Below are 26,215 nucleotides of genomic sequence, written 5' to 3'. Positions count from 1 at the left end.
CATTCTCATCAACTCACAATTTCCTGAAAATGCATCGCAGGTGAACAGGGCTCATGCGGGCTTTCATTAGTCAGTGCATGGGTATGGAAGTTGGGATGCTATGTTGCATTTATGCAGGATGTTGGTGAGGCTGCATTTCTTTTTTACAGAAGTTGATTTATTAAATGACAACTGAAAAACGTAACTCTAAAAGAATATTTAATAAAAAAGAATATCCATATGTATTAAATGAAAACAATATTAGTCTCATCTAACATGCACCTAAGCCCCTACAGTGACCAGCGTTCTGGAAGGTGGCCAAGATGCCCATGGACGTTACATGTCCCTCTCTAGGAACACCTGCAGATAAACATAAGGCCAAGAGGGTAGACATTTGGCCTGGGTGGAACTCTCAGCTATCCACCAAAATGACCCTCGAATGACCAGCTTGGCCAGGCCAAGCAGCAAATTACTCAAGAGATCTCTCGACCAACCCATCCCCTGTTGCACTGCATGCCCAAAGATCAGAAGAGTGGGGCTGAAGTGAAACCAGAATTTGAGGACCAGCCCCTTCAAATATTCAAAGAGGGGCTGCAATCTCACATATGTCATGTACATGTTGTGCACGGACTCTTCCTGGCAGTAGAAGTAGCAGGTGGATGAGGATTCTGTGAACTGACTCCAAACTTGTTAAGAAACAGTTAGGTACATGGACAGGACAGGTTTGGAAGGATATGGGCCAAATGCAAGCAGGTGGGACTAGTGTAGCTGGGACATGTTGGTGGGTGTGGGCAAGTTGGGCCAAAGGGCCTGTTTCCACACTGTATCACTCTCTGACAAGTGTAGCTGGGACATGTTGGCGGATGTGGACAAGTTGGGCCAAAGGGCCTGTTTCCACACTGTATCACTCTCTGACTGGTGTAGCTGGGACATGTTGGCCGGTGTGGGCAAGTTGGGCCAAAGGGACTGTTTCCACACTGTATCACTCTCTGACTCCACTATATAATGAAGTGCACATCTCTCAGCAATACTCATGTCCCAAGATGGAACGGCAGTGAATTCCACAGATTCACAACTCTCTGTTCTAAATGGCCTGCCCCTTATTCTTGAGCTGTGGCCCCTGGCTTTGGACTCCCCCAACATTGGGAACATTGGGAACATGTTTCCTGCCTCTAACCTGTCCAACCCCTTAATAATCTTATATGTTTTGCGATAAGATCCCCTCTCATCCTTCTAAATTCCAGTGTATACAAGCCTAGTCGCTCCAGTCTTTCAACATATTTTCTTCCCTGTTCCCTGTCGAATGGCCACGAACCACATTGCCCTGATCAGGTTGCTTCCTACAGTCCTCCCACTCAGTCCGCACCTTGTTCCCCTGCCTGCATCACTTGTAGTCCCACTCTCCATGTCACCACGGTCCATGTTGGAAGCAGTTACTCTAGCCGGCGTAACTGCCTCCATTTGCAAATGGATCAGAGGGGACAGGAGGAATCCGTTTTGTTCAGGAAGTTGTCATGAACTGAAACTGACGGATTGAAAGGCTGGTGGAAGCAGAGTCAACAATAACTTTCAAAGGACTTGGCGAAATGTGTGAAGGAACAATTTCCAGTGGTTCCGGGAAAGAGCAGGAGAATTGTGTTAAATGGCATCCTTCTGTGCAGTATCATTCTATCATTCTGTGATTCTACCAGGGGTTGACGATGAAGGTAAAAGTACAATGGGTCCAAGGACCACTTGCTCTGCCTTTAGAGTGGAAAGTGTTTGGGGAACAAGAGAAAACCCAGAGAAAGAAAGGGCCATTTGGCCCATCAGTCAGTCCCACCCCAGAGTGAAAATAGGTTCGAGTGAAATGGTCTGCATAAATAGTCAGTTGTTTTGGAAATATTTGCCTAGATTGTCCATCTTAATTGTCCCCATTGATAATATTAATTGGACATATCATAAACAGATAATGGGACCATGAAGTGTTCAGATACAGTGCCACATTGTACAGTCACACTTGGAGCTCACAAGACATTTCTGTGGCTTCCTGTTCATCTTGTTCTAATCTGTCAGTCAGTGATTGGTCATCAGTAGTTTTACGTAGATTGCTGCAGCCAATTGCGATGATTCCAATGGTTCCAAAAGCCTCCAAGATGCCAGAACTACAGGTATATAAGATGCAACAGCATTGGAAACCTCATCGACACGGAGAGCTGGGAGAGAGAGAGGTGGGAACGGCAGCAGGAGATGCCCACCTTCACTGTGAAACTTGACACTAATCATCAATCGTTTTCTTGTGTTTCAGGTTCAAGGAAGGAAACATGATGCTGATGTGGGTTTTGGTGCTGACCGCACTGCTTGCCAGTGATGTGGCAGGTAAGGTCCATTGATTCCAGGAGCGTTAGAAATACATTGGGGTGAGGAATGAATGCACAGGCACTGTGTTGGGACTGTGGAACATGGGAGATGGTGGAACAGGGTATTTAAGGAGGTGGCTCTAGAAATTGTGGACGCATTGGTGATCATTTTCCAATGTTCTATAGATTCAGGTGGATTGGAGGATAGCTAATGTTATCCCACTTTTTAAGAAAGGAGGGAGAGAGAAAACGGGAAATTATAGACCAGTTAGTCTGACATCAGTGGTGGGGAAGATGCTGGAGTCACTTATAAAAGACGAAATTGCGGAGAATTTGGATAGCAGTAACAAGATTGTTCTGAGTCAGCATGGATTTGCGAAGGGGAAATCATGTTGACTAATGTTCCGGAATTTTTTGAGTTTGTATCTAGGAAAATTGACAGGGGGGAGCCTGTCAATGAATGTTGGCCTTCATAACAAGAGGAGTTGAGTATAGGAGCAAAGAGGTCCTTCTGCAGTTGTACAGGGCCCTAGGGAGACCGCACCTGGAGTACTGTGTGCAGTTTTGGTCTCCAAATTTGAGGAAGGATATTCTTGCTATTGAGGGCGTGCAGCGTAGGTTTACTAGGTTAATTACCGGAATGGCGGGACTGTCATATGTTCGAGCCAGCACCGCCATTCAATGTGATCATGGCTGATCATTCTCAATCAGTACCCCGTTCCTGCCCTCTCCCCATACCCTCTGACTCCGCTATCCTTACGAGCTCTATCCAGCTCTCTCTTGAATGCATTCAGAGAATTGGCCTCCACTGCCTTCTGAGGCAGAGAATTCCACAGATTCACAACTCTCTGACTGAAAAAGTTTTTCCTCATCTCAGTTCTAAATGGCCTACCCCTTATTCTTAAACTGTGGCCCCTTGTTCTGGACTCCCCCAACATTGGGAACATGTTCCCTGCCTCTAACGTGTCCAACCCCTTAATAATCTTATACGTTTTGATAAGATCTGCTCTCATCCTTCTAAATTCCAGTGTATACAAGCCTGGATCTTTTGAAGCATGCAGGGACCACGAACTTTGCCAAGGAGAGGTTAAATATTGTGGTGAGCACTGGAGCAAGCTGAGTAGCACAAGACTTTAGTACTCGCCCAGATATACCATCTGGGCCTCCAGCTTTCCTCATCTCACCCTAGTTGTAAGGCATTGGTCTGGATTTGAACAAGACCAGTGAGAATTTTAACATAAAATGTCATCACATTATAATCACTTTACCCGATAGGCTCATTAAGCACAACATTGTTAATTAACACTTTCTCATTGCACAACACTGGAGCTTTCTTGGTCCCACAACAGAATGATCTAGAAAGCCATCAGGTATACACTCAGTGAGTACATTCTCAACATATTTACCGTTAATTTGTTTTGCCCAATCTACATAAAGATTAAAATCTCTCATAATTGTGCCATTACTCTTCCTAAATGTGCCTCTCATTTCCTGATACGTGCTCGAGAATACCCGACCACTGGTGGGTTCCTCTTCTTTTGTGTCCGTCATCTATGTCTCAATTTGATGTTCATCGCTGTCATTGTCCATCCTGAAAAGTCCGCAGGCTTCCGGCAGCAATCAGTGACAGCCATCACACAGGTACTGTTATGCTCTGGGGCACACAGGAACTGGACTCAAACGCACGACTCACACACAAGAGTCAATTTGGAGAAAATAAAGGCGTTCTTTAATTTTCACATTAAAGAACACTGCGATTCGAACCAAAAACTCTAAACTTACTCAGCTACAAAAACATTAGTTACAAAAATTACTTACTAACTATACTACGACCGAGAGCACATGAATCAGAGCACATGAATCACAATACGAACTGGCACAGGACAAAGGGAGGCATGGACTATATATACATGAGGTAAGGGCACACAGGTGGAAACAATCAAGGCGGGGCTGACAATTACAATGGCAGGAAGTCAAGGGACCTGAAATGAGAATCTAAACACAGAACATGACACAAGACTAACAGATCTGACGGGACATTACAGTACCCCCCCTTTAGGACCGACTCCTGACGGTCCAGGCTGGTCAGGATGAGTCTTGTCAAAGTCCTTGATCAAAGTTTTGTCCAAAATGAAGCTGGCAGGAATCCAGCACCTCTCCTCAGGACCGTAGCCTTCCCAGTCGACCAGAAACTGGCGACCGCGACCTCTCTTGCGGACTGCAAGAAGTGCCTTAACTGTGTAGACCGGACCACCGTCGACGAGCCGGGGGGGGTGGAGGGAGCTTGGAGGCGGGCACGAGTGCACTTTCCTTGACCGGTTTTATTTTGCTGACGTGGAATGTAGGGTGAACCCTTAATGACCTGGGGAGTTGTAGACGGACCGAAACAGGGTTAATGACTTTCGAAATGGGAAATGGACCCACGAACCTTGGAGCCAGCTTTCTGGCGTGGACGTGAAGTGGCAAGTCCTTTGTAGACAGCCATACCTTCTGGCCTGGGCGATAATGCGGAGCGGATCTGCGGTGGCGGTCGGCTGCCGCTTTCATCCGGGACTGACCCCGGAGTAGAACCCTCCGAGCTCCGTCCCAGATTCGGCGACAGCGTCGGATCATGGTGTGGGCAGAAGGCACCGTCACCTCACCCTCATAAGCCGAGAACAAGGGGGGCTGGTAGCCGTAGGCACACTGGAAGGGTGTGAGTCCCGTGGCAGCCGTAGGAAGCGTGTTACGTGCGTACTCGACCCAGATGAGATGGTCGCTCCAGGTGGTCTGGTTCTGCGCGATCAGACAGCGCAAGCAGGTCTCGAGCTCCTGGTTCATCCGCTCAGTCTGGCCATTGGATTGCGGATGGTAACCAGAAGACAGGCTGACGGTGGCACCTATGAGGGAACAAAACTCACTCCAAAACTTGGACACAAACTGAGGACCTCGGTCCGAGACAATGTCTGTAGGGAAACCATGGATACGGAAAACGTGAGACATCATTACCTCTGCCGTCTCTTTGGCAGAGGGGAGCTTGGCCACAGCGATAAAATGTACCATCTTTGAAAATCGGTCTACCACCGTCAGGACAGTTGTGTTACCTTTGGAGGTCGGCAACCCAGTAACAAAGTCAATGGAGATGTGGGACCAGGGCCTCTGAGGGACTGAAAGTGGGTGCAGCAGGCCCGCTTGGGCTTGTCTGGAGGGCTTGCTCCTTGCACAGACAGGGCAGGTGGCCACATATTCAGCTACATCCTTCTCAAGTGAAGGCCACCAAAAACGCTGTTTAACCACAAAAACAGTTCTCTTGGCACCTGGATGGCATGTGAGCAGGGACGTGTGAGCCCAGTGGATTACCTGGGGGTGCAATGTCACAGGAACAAACAAACAGTTAGTAGGACAGCCACTCGGTGCTGGAGTCTCATCATTAGCCTGCTTCACATCTGTTTCGATCTGCCAAGACACCGCTCCTACCACATGGTTAAGTGGCAGGATGGGTTCGGGTTCTCTGGTATCAGGTTCAGGGTCATAAAGTCGGGACAGGGCGTCTGGTTTTGTGTTCTGGGAACCGGGCCTGTAAGACAGAGAAAAGTTGAACCTACTAAAAAACAGAGTCCATCTGGCCTGACGTGAGTTGAGTCTCTTGGCTTTACGGATGTATTCCAGGTTCTTGTGATCTGTCCATACCAGAAAAGGCTGCTCGGCCCCCTCCAGCCAGTGCCTCCACTCCCCCAATGCGGCTCTGACCGCCAGCAGTTCTTTGTTTCCGACATCGTAATTTTTTTCTGCGGGGGTTAACTTACGTGACAGGTAGGCGCAGGGATGAATCCGGTTGTCCTTCTCCGCTCTCTGGGAAAGTACCGCCCCAATCCCCTCGTTGGAGGCATCCACCTCCACAATGAACTGTCTCTGGGGATCTGGGATGGTCAGAACAGGAGCGTTGGTGAACAATGTTTTGAGGCGCTGGAAGGCGGCTTCGGCCTGAGGATTCCACTGGAACTGGGTCTTGGAAGACGTGAGAGAGTGCAGAGGAGCAGCAACAGCACTGCAGTCTCTAATAAAACGTCTGTAAAAGTTTGCAAATCCGAGAAACTGTTGCACCTTCTTTCTGTTAGTGGGGGTGGGCCAATCGGCCACCGCACTGACCTTACCAGGGTCCATCTGGATGTGGTCGGCCGATATAATGTAGCCCAGAAAGGACATTGTGTCTGCGTGGAAGTCGCACTTCTCGGCCTTCACATACAGACGGTTAGCTAAGAGCTTCTGCAACACACACTTGACATGACGCTCATGAGACTGTATGTCTGGAGAGAAGATAAGAATGTCATCAAGGTAGACAAAAACACACTCATTGAGAAATTCCCTGAGGACCTCATTCATAAAAGCTTGGAAGACTGCGGGGGTATTGGTTAACCCGAACGGCATCACCAAATACTCGTAGTGCCCGTTAGGGGTGTTAAACCCAGTTTTCCACTCATCCCCCTCTCTGATTCTCACTAGATGGTATGCATTCCTTAAGTCTAGTTTAGTGAATACTTTGGCTTTGTGCAACAGTTCAAAAGCAGAAGACATCAAAGGAAGTGGGTAACGATTCTTGATCGTAATCTCGTTTAGGAAGCTGTAATCTATGCAGGGACGAAGTGACCCATCTTTCTTGCCCACAAAGAAAAACCCCGCGCCTGCTGCCGAGGAGGACGGGCGAATAATGCCCGTCCTCAGGGAGGACTCAATGTACTCATCCATCGCCTTCCTCTCGGGGCCGGATATGGAGTACAGTCGCCCCTTGGGAATAGGGCCCCCCGGCAGCAGGTTGATAGCGCAGTCGAAAGGTCGATGAGGAGGTAGGGTGGTGGCCCTGGACTTGTTGAACACCTCCTTCAGTTCATGGTAACAGGGTGGAACCTTCAACAGATCGGGATAGTCATCATCATCATTAGAAATCTTTATTTCTTCAGATTTAAGAACATTTATTCCCAAAACCGCCCCGATCTTCCCGTAACTCACCCCTTTGTTCACTGGTTCAACAAGACATGATTGTGTGCACTCAACCCCCCATCGTCTGATCTTACCAGATCGCCAATCAATCTGAGGATTGTGTTTCTGCAGCCAAGGGAAACCAAAGACCAAGGGATGTTGAGCTGAGTCAAACAAGTGAAAAGACATTATCTCCACATGGTTAGCATTGAACATGACTTTGACAGGTTCTGTACGATGAGTTATCTCAAACAACTGACGTCCATCTAAAGCGCTCGCCACAATAGGTTGCAACAAGGGCACAGATTTAGCCTTATACGATCGAGCTAGAGTCCAGTCCATGAGACTATCGTCGGCTCCGGAGTCGATCAAAACCCCCCGAGTCACAATTTGCTGATTCAGAGTGAGGGTGGCCTGTGTCAGAGGTCGAGGAGGTAAGTACGAAACGGGGAATTGGCTCACCAGTGTCCTCCTTTTCACTGGTGAGCCACCCCTTTTACCGAGCAGTCGGCCAGACGGTGTCCTTGTTGACCGCAGTAAAAGCAGGCTCCGTCCTTCAGGCGGCGCTGTCGCTGCTCCGGAGTCAGCCTGGTTCGTCCTAGCTGCATGGGTTCCTCCGACGGCTGAGAGGACGCTGTTTTCTCCGGCCAGCGATGGACAGGGAACGATGACTTCTTCGGTGTGAAGGACCCGGAGGAGCGCCCCTGGTGATTGGGAGGACGATCAGCAGCCTGGTGTCTTTCCTTTTCCTTTATCCTGTTATCGACACGAATAGCCCTGGTAATTAATGTCTCTAGATCACTGGGTAACTCAAAAGGTGAAAGTCTGTCCTTTATAGCCTCCGACAACCCATTCATGAATGCATCCACTTGTGCAGGCATATTCCACCCACTGTCTGTTGCAAGGGTTCGGAAGTCAATGGCATAGTCTATCACTGGGCGAGTGTTCTGTTTTAGCTGCAGTAAGACTCGGGAAGCTTCCTTAGCAGAGGAAGTGTGATCAAAAATACTGCTAAATGTTCTTTGGAAGTGGTCTAGATCCTGACAGACTGTGGAGCCCCGAGACCACTCCGCAGTGGCCCATGCTGCGGCTCGTCCCGTCAAATGGGACACAATAAATGCTACCCTGGCCTGGTCTGAGGGGAAGTGTGCAGGGTTATGCTTGAAGTGGAGATCACATTGTACAAGGAATGATCTACAATTCTCCGAGTCTCCAGAGAACTTATCTGGTGAAGCCAGGCGTAGAATCAGCGTGGGGTTCGCAGGTGTGGCCGGAACAGCAGGCGGATGGCCGGCTGAAGGTTCAACGTGAGCCAGTGGAGAAGCTGCCGAGGTTGGGTCGAGATGAGCCAGAACCTGATGGAGTTGTACAGCGAGGTGGTTAATCTGGGTCGTCACTGATGACTGGAACTCGCTTTGTCTATCGTTCAGCTCGCGCACCCCGTGACTGACTGAGCGCAGCTGCTCCTCCTGGTGATGGATCTTAGTGCCCTGGTTGGCAAGGGCTGATTTCCAAATCTTAGAGTCGGCTGAGTCCATATTATGGCCAGTTCGTTCTGTTATGTTCTGGGGCACACAGGAACTGGACTCAAACGCACGACTCACACACAAGAGTCAATTTGGAGAAAATAAAGGCGTTCTTTAATTTTCACATTAAAGAACACTGCGATTCGAACCAAAAACTCTAAACTTACTCAGCTACAAAAACATTAGTTACAAAAATTACTTACTAGCTATACTACGACCGAGAGCACATGAATCACAATACGAACTGGCACAGGACAAAGGGAGGCGTGGACTATATATACATGAGGTAAGGGCACACAGGTGGAAACAATCAAGGCGGGTCTGACAATTACAATGGCAGGAAGTCAAGGGACCTGAAATGAGAATCTAAACACAGAACATGACACAAGACTAACAGATATGACGGGACATTACAGGTACAATAGATGATGGTGGTGGCAGCATTAGCTCAGGACACTTCCAGTTTGCAGCTCAGTGACGTGGCCACCCCTGTTGGATGACTGCGGACAAATCCAACCAATGTCTTCTACACATTGCCCTTTTCTCAGCTCAGGATACAATCACATAGCTCTGTGAAAGTAGTGGTTCAGGTGGACAAGGTGGTGAAGAAGGTGTTTGGCACGCTTGCCCTCATCGAAGATTAAAGGAGTTGGGATCCATGTTACAGCCTTACAAGATGTTGGTGAGACCCCACCAGGACATGGTGTTACCAGGTGTGGTGGGATTGAGTTATAAGGGGGGGGGGGGGTTATAAATTCATGAGGTGCAGCAATAGAACATAGATATCACAGTGTAGGGCAGAAACACTGGAGGGATGTTATTCACAATGAGGGTGCCAGAGGTAGTGGGGCAGGCAGGTACATCTACAATGTTACAAGGCCACTTGGACGGGTTCATGGATCGGTAAGGATGAGAGGAGAGGGGCCAAATGCAGACAAAAGGGACTCACTGAGGAAGGCCCTTTGGTCGGTGAGTTGGTTTAAATCTGAATTCTCCTTAACTGACAGGGACGACCGATTCCTTGGGACCGGAGGAGACTCAGCAAGACCTTGAAATGCGCGCCTTATCCGAAGGGCCGTGTGCTGAAAACTGGTTTTATTTTCCTACCTTAACATCCTGTTATCAGTTTTTCAGTGACAAAAAGACCTGGTCAGATGCTGAGGTAAGTCCCTGAAACCAGTGGTTGTTCTGGGAGGCCAGGGGAACATTGCTCTCTGCTGGTTCATTCCCATGAACTCACAGCACAGCCTGTCGTTGAATACCTGCGATGAGGCCTTGTGTTCCAGGCTGCCCTTCACTGCGGCCTGTCGTTGAATACCTGCGATGAGGCCCTGTGTCCAGGCTGCCCTTCACTGCGGCCTGTCGTTGAATACCTGCGATAAGGCCCTGTGTTCCAGGCTGCCCTTCACTGTGGCCTGTCGTTGAATACCTGCGATAAGGCCCTGTGTTCCAGGCTGCCCTTCACTGCGGCCTGTCGTTGAATACCTGCGATGAGGCCCTGTGTTCCAGGCTGCCCTTCACTGCGGCCTGTCGTTGAATACCTGCGATGAGGCCCTGTGTTCCAGGCTGCCCTTCACTGCGGCCGTGGGCTCCCGTTTCTATTGCTCCGACCGGTGGGTGAAATATTGGGATTCGGGGGAAACTCCACATCCAGGAGTTAACTCAGAGCTGGGGTTGGCATCAGAGAGATTAAAGAACAAGATCTCTGATTCAAATGTACAAAGTTGCCCATTTCCAATATTAATCCTGATTATTTATTTGGAGGCATGTGAGAGGATGAAACGTATTAATTCACAGATAAAATATTTTGATACTAAACTATTTTACAGGCGTTCTGCAAACAGCAAGCACATTATGGGCACCTGGCTACTGTGATCTCGAGTGAACACAACACGTTCATTATCAACGTGATTGCTGCAGTGATCAAAGGGAATCCATTCGCCTGGATTGGCCTAAACGACAGATGCCAGGTACAGTTAGCAACCCCCCTCCCGGCCCGGGCGGCCGCCATTGGTGGAGCGGGAGCACGTGGCCGCTGGCTGGGTGAGGTCACGTGGGGCGCGGGGCGGTGACGTCACCTTGTCCCGTATTTGGGAGTGAGGAAGTTGGCAACCACTAGGTACAGTTAACAACCCACCTCCAGGCCCGGGCGGGCACCATTAACAAAGATATTTGGTCAAAACAATGATTGCAATGGCTGACTTTGTTCCAGGATTTAGTTTCATAATTTCTGACAACAGAAAAGGCCGTTCAGCCCATCGAGTCCACGCCAGCTCCCAGTACAATCCCATCACCCCCATCCATGCAGTCATTTCATTGTAACCTACTTCCTCTCACATAAACCGGAGCACTCGCTGGGAAACAGGGTGAATGTGCAAACGCACCCGGATAACACTGGGCGTATCTGTCTTTCTCTGGGAGATCTTATTTTGTATTTGTGTTCAATGACCATCTTTTCCTCATTTTCTGAGTTACCATTTCTCCTCTTCCCTGACCTTCACTCTCAGATCCTGTCACTTTCATCTCAAGGATTCTGTTACGTCCATGAGATTCCCCCACCCTGCCATTCCATAGTTTAAACTCCCATCCACTGCCCTACTTGTCCCGGCTGCTCGTATTCTGCTGTCACTTCGGCTCATGTACAGCTCCTCCCTGTACAGTTCAGTGGCAGCTTACTCAGCATTCCAACAGCAATGACCATTGATTTGTACCCACAGGAAGGGACTTTCACTTGGAGCGATGGATCTCCATCAAGTTACAGACACTGGGATGATAATCAACCTGACAATTATCAAGGCAATGAAGATTGTGCGCACACTCATCGTAAGTGCAACCGTGACAGAAATGTTGTTTTGCTGGAAGTTAATTTCAGACACAGTATTGACCTCTACAGACCCGCTGGTACACAGAGGGGTGAACCAGCCCCATGGGTCCTGTGCTCTGCAGAACTGGACTGACTGCCCAGCAGTGAGTGGAGGATATATGGGATGTAATGCTGGAGTCAGGGGAACAGACACTGACTGTAACTGTGCAGGAGGACTGTACAAGGGGGGGAACACTGGAGTTAGAGGGAGGTACAGTGAGATACGACACATAAAGAAAGAACTGAACACAGACAGGAAAGTGAAAGGAATGTCCTGAGATTCATTTCAAAGTGAATTAAATGCAGGAACATTCTGCTCAACCTCTGTATATCCGGTTGGAGTGGACATGCTGTCCTGTGAGACGTTCCATGACACTGTTTGACAAAAGACTGAGAGGCAGTGGAGCAGTGAACTGGTCACAAAACAGAGTGGCCATGAAGATCCAACAGGCTGGGGTTTGTTCTCCACAAGAGAGAAGATTGAAGGGTGACCAGCCAGGGGCCGATCCCACTGTGAAGGATTTGTAGGGGGATGTCTAGAGGATGTTTCCTCGAGTGTGAAACTAGATTTACTGGTCGTAAATGTAAAATACCCACCGATAAATCAAAGTGAGCAGAGGGACAATCTTCTTGACCAACGACCTCCCTGTTTACTCTCCACACATGCCACCCGACCTATTGGGTATTGCCAGCATTCAGTTCAGATTCCCAGTGTCAGCTCCATTTGCTTGTAGACTAACAGGTAAATGTTTTTCCCTTTTCCTGCTTCTAGATAATGGAGCTTGGAATGACCTTTCGTGTGATGAAACAATTGGTTTTGTTTGTTCCTACAAAGCGGGCTGTCATTAGAAGACCCCAGAATGGTCCACTCAACCTCCCAGCAGTGGATCCAGTGCTTTGATTTCTTTGTAGTCGCTCTCACTGTCTGTGGTGACTGTACACGCTTAGCTTCTCAGCCAATAATAAAGAGACCTGCATCATGAGCTGTGTGTTTGGTGCTGTGTGAGTCCAGTTTCCCACAGCCTTCCTGACCCACTGTTGCTTGTTCCCCACCTCTGCACTCAGTGCTGCGCTGAGGAGAAGGTGGCACACACTTTGCAAAATGAACGCTTGCCCTTCGACCGCACCTGGTGTGTCGGGTCCCGGACACGCACCTGGGAGAGAAATAACGGCTGTGGAGAGGATCCACGGGGAGTTAGTGGAATAGTTGCAGGGAGAGAGAGAGCTCTCACAGTCCTGTGGGTGGGCTGCAGAAGATCAACTGGGCCCAGAAATTCCTCGGCACATCTGTAAGGAAACCTGTGCTGTGTGTTTATAAATCAGCTCACCCGGGTGTCGGGCAATGTCCCCATGGTTCTGGCTGGAGCCCATATTCGGGTTGGGGTCCCACCGTCTGCACCCTGGCAGTTGCCCGGCCGAGCCCACGGGTGGGACACAGCCTGCAGGTGGAGCTGAGCCCACGGGTGGGACACAGCCTGCAGGTGGAGCTGAGCCCACGGGGACACAGCCTGCAGGTGGAGCTGAGCCCACAGGGACACAGCCTGCAGGTGGAGCTGAGCCCACGGGTGGAGCTGAGCCCACGGGTGGAGCTGAGCCCACGGGTGGAGCTGAGCCCACGGGTGGAGCTGAGCCCACGGGTGGAGCTGAGCCCACGGGTGGAGCTGAGCCCACGGGTGGAGCTGAGCCCATGGGGACACAGCCTGCAGCCACCACAGACCAGCAGAGCAGCAGTGATGGACATTGTCAACATCGTCTGGCCAGGCTGACCCCTGTCACCCCAACCAGTGCTGCCGCCAGGACAATGGGCCTCCCACACCTTACCCCCTTGATCATCCCACACGTGTCCAACCTGTTCATCTCAATGATCATCTCTCCTCCAATTCCTGCCCTGAGCCTTTATTGCCAGAGTATTCAGAATGGTGATGTGGGATAAAATGTGACTGAGGAGAAAGAGGAAGGCTCATTGTTGTTTCAGGGGAAGCTGTCTAATCATATTAGCTGTTGATACAAGTTGACCAAATGAACCACTTCAATCCAAATGCATTCTGCTGCTAAACCCGGGTTTCATGCAAGATGTCAGGACCATAGTTATGTCTGTGGGAAAATGGGATGAATGCTGCAGGACAAAATGTCTATTGAGTAAAACACAAAGTGCTGGAGGACCTCAAGGGGCCAGGCTGCATCTTTGGGGGGAAATGGACAGATGGGACTGTTCTTCAGACTGATTGTCGTAGGTGGGCGTGAGAAAGCTGTGCTCCACCAGCCTGTTGTGGTTGAGCCACCACATTCTTTCTCTTCATGTGAAGAGGAAGCTTCAGTGTTCAGACCCTCATGTGTGTTTCCACTTCACTCTCAGTGTGTCCCACTGAACTGCTGAATCACACTGAGGTCACATTCAGAATATTGTGGTCAGTTCTCGGCACCATCTCACAGAAAATATGTTGTCAAACAGGAAAGGGTGCGGAGAAGATTTACGAGGATGTTGCCATCACTAGAGGGGCTGAGCTGAGGGGAGGGGTTGAGCAGGCTGGGACTTTATTCCTTGGAGCGCAGGAGGATGAGGGGTGATCTTAATAATAATATATTCCTTTATTCGTCCCACACCGTGGAAATTTACAGTCTTACAGCAGCAAAGTGGATAGCAAGACACTATAAATAAAAGTAAAGACAAGGATAAATTGTCATCAGTTTCCTGTGTGTTCTTAGCTGTTATTGTTGACTGGTCTGCTGGGAGCAGTGCTGGTTGTGCAGTCTCACAGCAGCGAGAAGGAAGGACCTCCTATATCTCTCCTTCATGCACTTGGGATGAAGAAGCACACAGTCTCTGGCCCAGAGTAGGTGAATCACAAGAGAACTTACTGTAGCTTTAAGGTTAAAATATTTAATAGGAATCTGAGGGGTAACATTTTCACACAAGGAGTGGTTGGGTTATGGAACAAGCTGCCAGAGGAGGCAGTTGAGGATGGGACTATTTACCTTTAAGAAACAGTTAGGTACATGGATAGGACAGGTTTGGAGGGATATGGGACAAATGCAAGCAGGTGGGACTAGTGAAGCTGGGACATGTTGGCCGGTGCGGGCAAGTTGGGCCAAAGGGCCTGTTTCCACACTGTATCACTCTATGACTAGTGTAGCTGGGACATGTTGGCCGGTGTGGGCAAGTTGGGCCAAAGGGCCTGTTTCCACACTGTATCACTCTATGACTGGTGTAGCTGGGACATGTTGGCCAGTGTGGGTACGATGGGCCAAAGGGCCTGTTTCCACACTGTATCACTCTATGACTGGTGTAGCTGGGACATGTTGGCCGGTGTGGGCAAGTTGGGCCAAAGGGCCTGTTTCCACACTGTATCACTCTATGTGGTGTAGCTGGGACATGTTGGCCAGTGTGGGTACGATGGGCCAAAGGGCCTGTTTCCACACTGTATCACTCTATGACTCTACTGTATAATGAAGCTCCAATCTCTGTGTCACACTAAACTCACAACAAATTCTTGTCCCTTTAACAAATGACCTCAGAGGAGATTAGGAAAGACACAATAATGTCTCCAAACTTTGCAAGTGCACATCTCTCAGCAACACTCATGTCCCAAGATGGAAAGGCAGTAAATTCCACAGATTCACAACTCTCTGACTGAAAACCTTTGTCCTCATCTCCGTTCTCCGTGGGGCGGCACGGTAGCGCAGCGGTAGAGTTGCTGCTTTACAGCGAATGCAGCGCCATCGACTCAGGTTCGATCCTGACTACGGGTGCTGCACTGTAAGGAGTTTGTACGTTCTCCCCGTGACCTGCGTGGGTTTTCTCCGAGATCTTCGGTTTCCTCCCACACTCCAAAGACGTACAGGTATTTAGGTTAATTGGCTGGGTAAATGTAAAAATTGTCCCTAGTGGGTGTAGGATAGTGTTAATGTACGGGGATCGCTGGGCGGCACAGACTTGGAGGGCCGAAAAGGTCTGTTTCCGGCTGTATATATATGATATGATATGATATGATATGATGATAAATGGCCTACCCCTTATTCTTTAGCTGTGGCCCCTGGCTCTGGACTCCCCCAACATTGGGAACATGTTTCCTGCCTCTAACGTGTCCAACCCCTTAATAACCTTATATGTTTTTCGATAAGATCTCCTCTCATCCTTCTAAATTCCAGTGTATACAAGCCTAGTCGCTCCAGTCTTTCAACATATTTTCTTCCCTGTTCCCTGTCGAATGGCCACGAACCACATTGCCCTGATCAGGTTGCTTCCTACTGTCCTCCCACTCAGTCCGCACCTTGTTCCCCTGCCTGCATCACTTGTAGTCCCACTCTCCATGTCACCACGGTCCATGTTGGAAGCAGTTACTCTAGCCGGCGTAACTGCCTCCATTTGCAAATGGATCAGAGGGGACAGGAGGAATCCGTTTTGTTCAGGAAGTTGTCATGAACTGAAACTGACGGATTGAAAGGCTGGTGGAAGCAGAGTCAACAATAACTTTCAAAGGACTTGGCGAAATGTGTGAAGGAACAATTTCCAGTGGTTCCGGGAAAGAGCAGGAGAATTGTGTTAAATGAATCACACGATCAAAGAGATGGCACACATAGGATGGGCCAAATGGCATCCTTCTGTGCAGTATCATTGTATCATGCTGTGATTCTACCAGGGGTTGACGATGAAGCTGAAAGTACAATGGGTCCAAGGACCACTTGCTCTGCCTTTAGGGTGGGAAGTGTTTGGGGAACAAGAGAAAACCAAGGGAAAGAAAGGGCCATTTGGCCCATCAGTCAGTCCCACCCCAGAGTGAAAATAGGAACGAGTGAAATGGTCTGCATAAATAGTCAGTTGTTTTGGAAATATTTGACTGGATAGTCCATCTTAATTGTCCCCATTGATAATATTAATTGGACATGTCATAACCAGATAATGGGACCATGAAGTGTTCAGATACAGTGCCACATTGTACAGTCACACTTGGAGATCACAAGACATTTCTGTGGCTTCCTGTTTATCTTGTTCTAATCTGTCAGTCAGTGATTGGTCATCAGGAGTATTACATAGATTGCTGCAGCCAATTGCGTTGATTCCAATGGTTCCAAAAGCCTCCAAGATGCCAGAACTACAGGTATATAAGATGCAACAGCATTGGAAACCTCATCGACACGGAGAGCTGGGAGAGAGAGAGGTGGGAACGGCAGCAGGAGATGCCCACCTTCACTGTGAAACTTGACACTAATCATCAATCATTTTCTTGTGTTTCAGGTTCAAGGAAGGAAACATGATGCTGATGTGTGTTTTGGTGCTGACCGCACTGCTTGCCAGTGATGTGGCAGGTAAGGTCCATTGGTTCCAGGAGCGTTAGAAATACATTGGGGTGAGGAATGAATGCACAGGCATTGTGTTGGGACTGTGGAACATGGGAGTTTGTGGAACAGGGTACTTAAGGAGGTGGCTCTAGAAATTGTGGACGCATTGGTGATCATTTTCCAATGTTCTATAGATTCAGGTGGATAGGAGGGTAGCTAATGTTATCCCACATTTTAAGAAAGGAGGGAGAGAGAAAACAGGAAATTATAGACCAGTTAGTCTGATATCAGTGGTGGGGAAGATGCTGGAGTCAATTATAAAAGACGAAATTGCGGAGCATTTGGATAGCAGTAACAGGATCATTCCGAGTCAGCATGGATTTACGAAGGGGAAATCATACTTGACTAATCTTCTGGAATTCTTTGAGGATGTAACTAGGAAAATTGACAGGGGAGAGCCGGTGGATGTGGTGTACCTCGACTTTCAGAAAGCCTTCGACAAGGTCTCTCATAGGAGATTAGTGGGCAAAATTAGAGCACATGGTATTGGAGGTAGGGGACTGACATGGATAGAAAATTGGTTGGCAGACAGAAAGCAAAGAGTGGGGATAAATGGGTCCCTTTCAGAATGGCAGTCAGTGACTAGTGGGGTACCGCAAGGCTCGATGCTGGGACTGCAACAATTTACCATATACATTACTGACTTGGATGAAGGGATTAAAAGAAACATTAGCAATTAGATTATTATCTGAATGGTGTCAATTTAGGAAAAGGGGACGTACAACGAGATCTGGGTGTCCTAGTGCATCAGTCACTGAAAGGAAGCATGCAGGTACAGCAGCAGTGAAGAAAGCCAATGGAATGTTGGCCTTCATAACAAGAGGAGTTGAGTATAGGAGCAAAGAGGTCCTTCTGCAGTTGTACAGGACCCAAGTGAGACCGCACCTGGAGTACTGTGTGCAGTTTTGGTCTCCAAATTTGAGGAGGGATATTCTTGCTAATGAGGGCGTGCAGCGTAGGTTTACTAGGTTAATTCCCGGAATGGCGGGACTGTCATATGTTGAAAGACTGGAACGACTAGGCTTGTATACTCTGGAATTTAGAAGGATGAGAGGGGATCTTATCGAAACATAAGATTATTAAGGGGTTGGACACGTTAGAGGCAGGAAACATGTTCCCAATGTTGGGGGAGTCCAGAACTAGGGGCCACAGTTTAAGAATAAGGGGTAGGCCATTTAGAATGGAGATGAGGAAAAACATTTTCAGTCAGAGTTGTAAATCTGTGGAATTCTCTGCCTCAGAAGGCAGTGGAGGCCAATTATCTGAATGCATTCAAGAGAGAGCTAGATAGAGCTCTTAAGGATAGCGGAGTCAGGGGGTATGGGGAGAAGGCAGGAACGGGATACTGATTGAGAATGATCAGCCATGATCACATTGAATGGTGGTGCTGGCTCAAAGGGCCGAATGGCCTCCTCCTGCACCTATTGTCTATTGTCACAGTTCCCTCCTTCCCAGGAATCAGTCTGGGTAACCTTCATTTCACTGCCCTGTAGCACGGACATTTCAGAGTCACGAGTCAACAGCGTTTTTATTGTCAAATGTCCTGAAATGGAATAATGAAATCCTTACTTGCACCACACTAACTAATGTGTGAACTATAGTACTCTGTAAAACCCATGATAAACAGCAAAGACAATTCAGTTAATTTACTAAATGAACAGACCAATAAACAAACAATAATGGTGCCGTCAAAAATAATGCCCCAAAGTCTCTCTATTTCAGAGCCTATTTGTACGTTGTGTTGAGTCGCCTGGTGGTTGTAGGGAAGAAGCGGCTCCTGATCCTGGACTTTATGGTTTCCCGGCTCGGAGCAGTCTTGTTTAAACAATGGCCACGCTTGGACCACACTTTCCTCTGTAGTTGGTGTTTCTTAAATGGCTCTCTATCTGTTATGAACTGTGGGTTAATTCTTTAATTGCCAACCATTGCTTCTCTCCTGTCTTACCTGATGATGGTGGTGGCAGCATTAGCTCAGGACACTTCCAGTTTGCAGCTCAGTGACGTGGCCACCCCTGCTGTGGGCCAAACTGCTGGGTGACTGCGGACAAATCCAACCAATGTCTTCTACCCATTGCCCTTTTCTCAGCTCAGGATACGATCACATAGCTCTGTGAAAGTAGTGGTTCAGGTGGACAAGGTGGTGAAGAAGGTGTTTGGCACGCTTGCCCTCATCGAAGATTAAAGGAGTTGGGATCCATGTTACAGCCTTACAAGATGTTGGTGAGACCCCACCAGGACATGGTGTTACCAGGTGTGGTGGGATTGAGTTATAAGGGGGGGGGGGGGGGGTTATAAATTCATGAGGTGCAGCAATAGAACATAGATATCACAGTGTAGGGCAGAAACACTGGAGGGATGTTATTCACAATGAGGGTGCCAGAGGTAGTGGGGCAGGCAGGTACATCTACAATGTTACAAGGCCACTTGGACGGGTTCATGGATCGGTAAGGATGAGAGGAGAGGGGCCAAATGCAGACAAAAGGGACTCACTGAGGAAGGCCCTTTGGTCGGTGAGTTGGTTTAAATCTGAATTCTCCTTAACTGACAGGGACGACCGATTCCTTGGGACCGGAGGAGACTCAGCAAGACCTTGAAATGCGGGCCTTATCCGAAGGGCCGTGTGCTGAAAACTGGTTTTATTTTCCTAAATTAGGATCCTGTTATCAATTTTTCAGTCACAAAAAGACCTGGTCAGATGCTGAGGTAAGTCCCTGAAACTAGTGGTTGTTCTGGGAGGCCAGGGGAACATTGCTCTCTGCTGGTTCATTCCCATGAACTCACAGCACAGCCTGTCGTTGAATACATAGAAACATAGAAAATAGGTGCAGGAGTAGGCCATTCGGCCCTTCGAGCCTGCACCGCCATTCAATATGATCATGGCTGATCATCCAGCTCAGTAACCTGTAGCTGCCTTCTCTCCATACCCCCTGATCCCTTTAGCCACAAGGGCCACATCTAACTCCCTCTTAAATATAGCCAATGAACTGGCCTCAACTACCATCTGTGGCAGAGAATTCCACAGACTCACCAGTCTCTGTGTGAAGAAATGTTTTCTCATCTCGGTCCTAAAAGACTTCCCCCTTATCCTTAAGCAGTGACCCCTGGTTCTGGACTTCCCCAACATCGGGAACAATCTTCCCGTATCTAGCTTCTCCAACCCCTTAAAATTTTTATATGTTTCAATAAGATCCCCCCTCAGTCTTCTAAATTCCAGCGAGTACAAGCCCAGTCTAACCAGTCTTTCTTCATATGAAAGTCCTGCCATCCCAGGGATCAATCTGGTGAACCTTCTCTGTACTCCCTCTAAGGCTAGAATGTCTTTCCTCAGATTAGGAGACCAAAACTGTACACAATACTCCAGGTGCGGTCTCACCAAGGCCCTGTGGGGGTGTTGCATTGCTTGTCAGGGAGGATATCACAGCAGTGCTTTGGCAGGACAGACTAGAAGGCTCGATTAAGGAGGCTGTTTGGGTGGAACTCAGAAATGAGAAAGGTTTAGCAACACTTATAGGGGTGTATTATAGACCGCCAAATAGGGAACGAGAATTGGAAGAGCAAATATGTAAGGAGATAGCAGATATTAGTAGTAAGCACAGAGTGGTGATTGTGGGTGATTTCAATTTTCCGTATATAGACTGGGAATCACATTCTGTTAAAGGGCTGGATGGTTTGGAGTTTGTAAAATGTGTGCAGGATAGTTTTTTGCAGCAATACGTAGAGGTGCCTACCAGAGAAGGGGCAGTGTTGGACCTCCTGTTAGGAAATGAGATGGGTCAGGTGACGGAGGTATGTGTTGAGGAGCACTTTGGGTCTAGTGATCATAATGCCATTAGTTTCAATATCATTATGGAGAAGGTCAAATCTGGACCAAGGGTTGAGATTTTGGATTGGAGAAAGGCTAATTTTGAGGAGATGAGAAAGGATTTAAAAGGAGTGAAATGGAAATTGTTGTTTTATGAAAAGGATATAATAGAGAAATGGAGGATATTTAAAGGTGAAATTTTGAGAGTACAGAGTCTTTATGTCCCTGTTCGGTGGAAAGGAAAGAATAATAATTTGAAAGAGCCATGGTTTTCCAGGGAAATTGGACACTTGGTTCGGAAAAAGAGGGAGATATACAATAAATATAAGCGGCAGGGAGTAAATGAGGTTCTTGAGGAATATAAAGAATGTAAAAGGAATCTTAAAAAGGAAATTAGAAAAGCGAAAAAAAGATATGAGGCTGCTTTGGCAAGTAATGTAAAAGTAAACCCCAAGGGGTTCTACAGATATGTCAATAGCAAAAGGATAGTGAGGGATAAAATTGGTCCATTAGAGAGTCAGAGTGGACAGCTATGTGCTGAGCCGGAAGAAATGGGGGAGATATTAAACAATTTCTTTTCTTCGGTATTTACCGAGGAGAAGGATATTGAATTATGTGAGGTAAGCGAAACAAGTAGAGTAGTGATGGAAATTAGGAGGATTAAAGAAGAGGAGGTACGGACACTTTTGAAGAATATAAAAGTGGATAAGTCTCCAGGTCCTGATAGGATATTCCCTAGGACATTGAGGGAAGTTAGTGCAGAAATAGCAGGGGCTATGACGGAAATATTTCAAACGTCATTAGAAACAGGGATGGTGCCGGAAGATTGGCGCATTGCGCATGTTGTGCCTTTGTTTAAAAAAGGTTCTAAAAGTAAACCTAGCAATTATAGACCTATTAGTTTGACGTCTGTGGTGGGAAAATTAATGGAAAAGATACTTAGGGACAATATATATAATTATTTGGATAATCAAGGCCTGATTAGAAACAGTCAACATGGATTTGTGCCTGGAAGGTCATGTTTGACTAATCTTCTTGAATTTTTTGAAGAGGTTACCAGGGAAATTGATAAGGGCAAGGCTGTGGATGTTGTCTATATGGACTTCAGTAAGGCATTTGACAAGGTTCCACATGGAAGGTTGATTAAGAAGGTTAAATCGTTGGGTATTAATAGTGAGGTTGCAAGATGGATTCAACAATGGCTGAATGGGAGATACCAGAGGGTAACGGTTGACAATTGTATGTCAGGTTGGAGGCCAGTGTCTAGTGGAGTGCCCCAAGGATCTGTGTTGGGTCCACTGTTGTTTGTCATTTACATTAATGATCTGGATGATGGTGTGGCAAATTGGATTAGTAAATATGCAGATGATACTAAGATAGGTGGAGTAGTTGATAGTGAGGTAGATTTTCAAAGTCTACAGAGAGACTTGGGCCTTTTGGAAGGGTGGGCTGAGAGATGGCAGATGGAGTTTAATGCTGATAAGTGTGAGGTGCTGCATTTTGGTAGGACAAATCAAAATAGGACGTACAGGGTAAATGGTAGGGAATTGAGGAATGCAGTGGAACAGAGGGATCTGGGAATAACTGTGCATTGTTCCCTGAAGGTGGAATCTCATGTGGATAGGGTGGTGAAGAAGGCGTTTGGTATGCTTGCCTTTATAAATCAGAGCATCGAGTATAGAAGTTGGGATGTAATGTTGAAATTGTACAGGGCATTGGTGAGGCCAAATCTGGAGTATGGTGTGCAGTTCTGGTCGCCAAATTATAGGAAGGATGTCGACAAAATGGAGAGGGTACAGAGGAGATTTACTAGAATGTTGCCTGGGTTTCAGCACTTAGGCTACAGAGAGAGGTTGAACAGGTTGGGTCTTTATTCTTTGGAGCGTAGAAGGTTGAGGGGGGACTTGATAGAGGTTTTTAAAATTTTGAGAGGGACGGACAGAGTTGACGTGGGTAGGCTTTTCCCTTTGAGAGTGGGGAAGATTCCAACAAGGGGACATAGCTTCAGAATTGAGGGACAAAGGTTTAGGGGTAACATGAGGGGGAACTTCTTTACTCAGAGGGTTGTGGCTGTATGGAATGGGCTTCCGGTGGAAGTGGTGGAGGCTGGCTCGATTTTATTATTTAAGAGTAAATTGGATAGGTATATGGATAGGAGGGGATTGGAGGGTTATGGTCTGAGTGCAGGTAGATGAGACTAGGTCAGGGAGAATGGTCGGCGTGGACTGGTAGGGCCGGACAGGCCTGTTTCCATGCTGTAGTTGTTATATGTTGTTATATGTTATATGTGATGAGGCCCTGTGTTCCAGGCTGCCCTTCACTGTGGCCTGTCGTTGAATACCTGCAATGAGGCCCTGTGTTCCAGGCTGCCCTTCACTGTGGCCTGTCGTTGAATACCTGCGATAAGGCCCTGTGTTCCAGGGTGCCCTTCACTGCGGCCTGTCCTTGAATACCTGCGATGAGGCCCTGTGTTCCAGGCTGCCCTTCACTGTGGCCTGTCGTTGAATACCTGCGATAAGGCCCTGTGTTCCAGGCTGCCCTTCACTGCGGCCTGTCGTTGAATACCTGCGATGAGGCCCTGTGTTCCAGGCTGCCCTTCACTGCGGCCTGTCGTTGAATACCTGCGATGAGGCCCTGTGTTCCAGGCTGCCTTTCACTGTGGCCGTGGGCTCCTGTTTCTATCACTCCGACCGGTGGGTGAAATATTGGGATTCGGGGGAAACTCCACATCCAGGAGTTAACTCAGAGCTGGGGTTGGCATCAGAGAGATTAAAGAACAAGAACTCTGATTCAAATGTACAAAGTTGCCCATTTCCAATATTAATCCTGATTATTTATTTGGAGGCATGTGAGAGGATGAAATGTATTAATTCACAGATAAAATATTTTGATATTAAACTATTTTACAGGCGTTCTGCAAACAGCAAGCACATTACGGGCACCTGGCTACTGTGACCTCGAGTGAACACAACACGTTCATTATCAACGTGATTGCTGCAGTGATCAAAGGGAATCCATTCGCCTGGATTGGCCTAAACGACAGATGTGAGGTACAGTTAGCAACCCCCCTCCCGGCCCGGGCGGCCGCCATTGGTAGAGCGGGAGCACGTGGCCGCTGGCTGGGTGAGGTCACGTGGGGCGCGGGGCGGTGACGTCACCTTGTCCCGTATTTGGGAGTGAGGAAGTTGGCAACCGCTAGGTACAGTTAACAACTCACCTCCCGGCCCGGGCGGGCACCATTAACCAAGATACTTGGTCAAAACAATGATTGCAATGGCTGACTTTGTTCCAGGATTTAGTTTCATAATTTCTGACAACAGAGAAGTCCGTTCAGCCCATCTAGTCCACGCCAGCTCCCAGTACAATCCCATCACCCCCATCCATGCAATCATTTCATTGTAACCTACTTCCTCTCACATAAACCGGAGCACTCGCTGGGAAACAGGGTGAATGTGCAAACGCACCCGGATAACACTGGGCGTATCTGTCTTTCTCTGGGAGATCTTATTTTGTATTTGTGTTCAATGACCATCTTTTCCTCATTTTCTGAGTTACCATTTCTCCTCTTCCCTGACCTTCACTCTCAGATCCTGTCACTTTCATCTCAAGGATTCTGTTACGTCCATGAGATTCCCCCACCCTGCCATTCCATAGTTTAAACTCCCATCCACTGCCCTACTTGTCCCGGCTGCTCGTATTCTGCTGTCACTTCGGCTCATGTACAGCTCCTCCCTGTACAGTTCAGTAGCAGTTACTCAGCATTCCAACAGCAATGACCATTGATTTGTACCCACAGGAAGGGACTTTCACTTGGATCGATGGATCTCCATCAAGTTACAGACACTGGGGTGGTAATCAACCTGATAATCATGAAGGCAATGAAGATTGTGCGCACACTGATTGTAAGTGCAACCGTGACAGAAATGTTGTTTTGCTGGAAGTTAATTTCAGACACAGTATTGACCTCTACAGACCCGCTGGTACACAGAGGGGTGAACCAGCCCCATGGGTCCTGTGCTCTGCAGAACTGGACTGACTGCCCAGCAGTGAGTGGAGGATATATGCGATGTAATGCTGGAGTCAGGGGAACAGACACTGACTGTGACTGTGCAGGGGGAATGTACAAGGGGGGGGAACACTGGAGTTAGAGGGAGATACAGTGAGATACGACACATAAAGAAAGAACTGAACACAGACAGGAAAGTGAAAGGAATGTCCTGAGATTCATTTCAAAGTGAATTAAATGCAGGAACATTCTGCTCAACCTCTGTATATCCGGTTGGAGTGGACATGCTGTCCTGTGAGACGTTCCATGACACTGTTTGACAAAAGACTGAGAGGCAGTGGAGCAGTGAACTGGTCACAAAACAGAGTGGCCATGAAGATCCAACAGGCTGGGGTTTGTTATCCACAAGAGAGAAGATTGAGGCGTGACCAGCCAGGGGCCGATCCCACTGTGAAGGATTTGTAGGGGGATGTCGAGAGGATGTGTCCTCGAGTGTGAAACTAGATTTACTGGTCGTAAATGTAAAATAGCCACCGATAAATCAAAGTGAGCAGAGGGACAATCTTCTTGACCAACGACCTCCCTGTTTCCTCTCCACACGTGCCACCCGACCTATTGGGTATTGCCAGCATTCAGTTCAGATTCCCAGTGTCAGCTCCATTTGCTTGTAGACTAACAGGTCAATGTTTTTCTCTTTTCCTGCTTCTAGATGATGGACTTTGGAATGACCTGCCGTGTGGTGTAACAATTGGTTTTGTTTGTTCCTACAAACCGGGCTGTCATTAGAAGACTCCAGAATGGTCCACTCAACCTCCCAGCAGTGGATCCAGTGCTTTGATTTCTTTGTAGTCGCTCTCACTGTCTGTGGTGACTGTACACGCTTAGCTTCTCAGCCAATAATAAAGAGACCTGCATCATGAGCTGTGTGTTTGGTGCTGTGTGAGTCCAGTTTCCCACAGCCTTCCTGACCCACTGTTACTTGTTCCCCACCTCTGCACTCAGTGCTGCGCTGAGGAGAAGGTGGCACACACTTTGCAAAATGAATGCTTGCCCTTCGACCGCACCTGGTGTGTCAGGTCCCGGACACGCACCTGGGAGAGAAATAACGGCTGTGGAGAGGATCCACGGGGAGTTAGTGGAATAGTTGCAGGGAGAGAGAGAGCTCTCACAGTCCTGTGGGTGGGCTGCAAAAGATGAACTGGGCCCAGAAATTCCTCGGCACATTTGTAAGGAAACCTGTGCTGTGTGTTTATAAATCAGCTCACCCGGGTGTCGGGCAATGTCCCCATGGTTCTGGCTGGAGCCCATATTCGGGTTGGGGTCCCACCGACTGCACCCTGGCAGTTGCCCGGCCGAGCCCACGGGTGGGACACAGCCTGCAGGTGGAGCTGAGCCCACGGGTGG

General features: G+C 48.1%; 2 protein-coding genes across 2 annotated transcripts; both read left to right on the top strand.

The window, feature by feature from the left end:
- Nucleotides 1-2,267: 2,267 nt before the first annotated feature.
- On the top strand, nt 2,268-10,704 carry LOC144598234 (snaclec rhinocetin subunit beta-like; the record flags this gene model as incomplete). Its single annotated transcript, XM_078408126.1, has 3 exons — nt 2,268-2,337; nt 9,808-9,962; nt 10,630-10,704. Coding segments are annotated over exons 1-3 (285 nt in total), but the record flags the coding sequence as incomplete, so codon positions are not given.
- Nucleotides 10,705-16,312: 5,608 nt separating this feature from the next.
- Nucleotides 16,313-25,597, top strand: LOC144598225 (C-type lectin LmsL-like). Its single transcript, XM_078408114.1, has 6 exons — nt 16,313-16,362; nt 16,900-16,970; nt 19,552-19,706; nt 23,715-23,855; nt 24,602-24,707; nt 25,521-25,597. The coding sequence occupies exons 1-6, from the start codon at nt 16,313-16,315 to the stop codon at nt 25,595-25,597; spliced, it is 600 nt and encodes a 199-aa protein (XP_078264240.1).
- The last annotated feature ends 618 nt before the right edge of the window (nt 25,598-26,215 follow it).

Source organism: Rhinoraja longicauda, chromosome 1 (genome assembly GCF_053455715.1).
Source record: "Rhinoraja longicauda isolate Sanriku21f chromosome 1, sRhiLon1.1, whole genome shotgun sequence".
Classification (NCBI taxonomy): Eukaryota; Metazoa; Chordata; class Chondrichthyes; order Rajiformes; family Arhynchobatidae; genus Rhinoraja; species Rhinoraja longicauda.
Note: the sequence above shows the minus strand (reverse complement) of the source record. Positions and strands in the feature narration are given on the sequence as shown.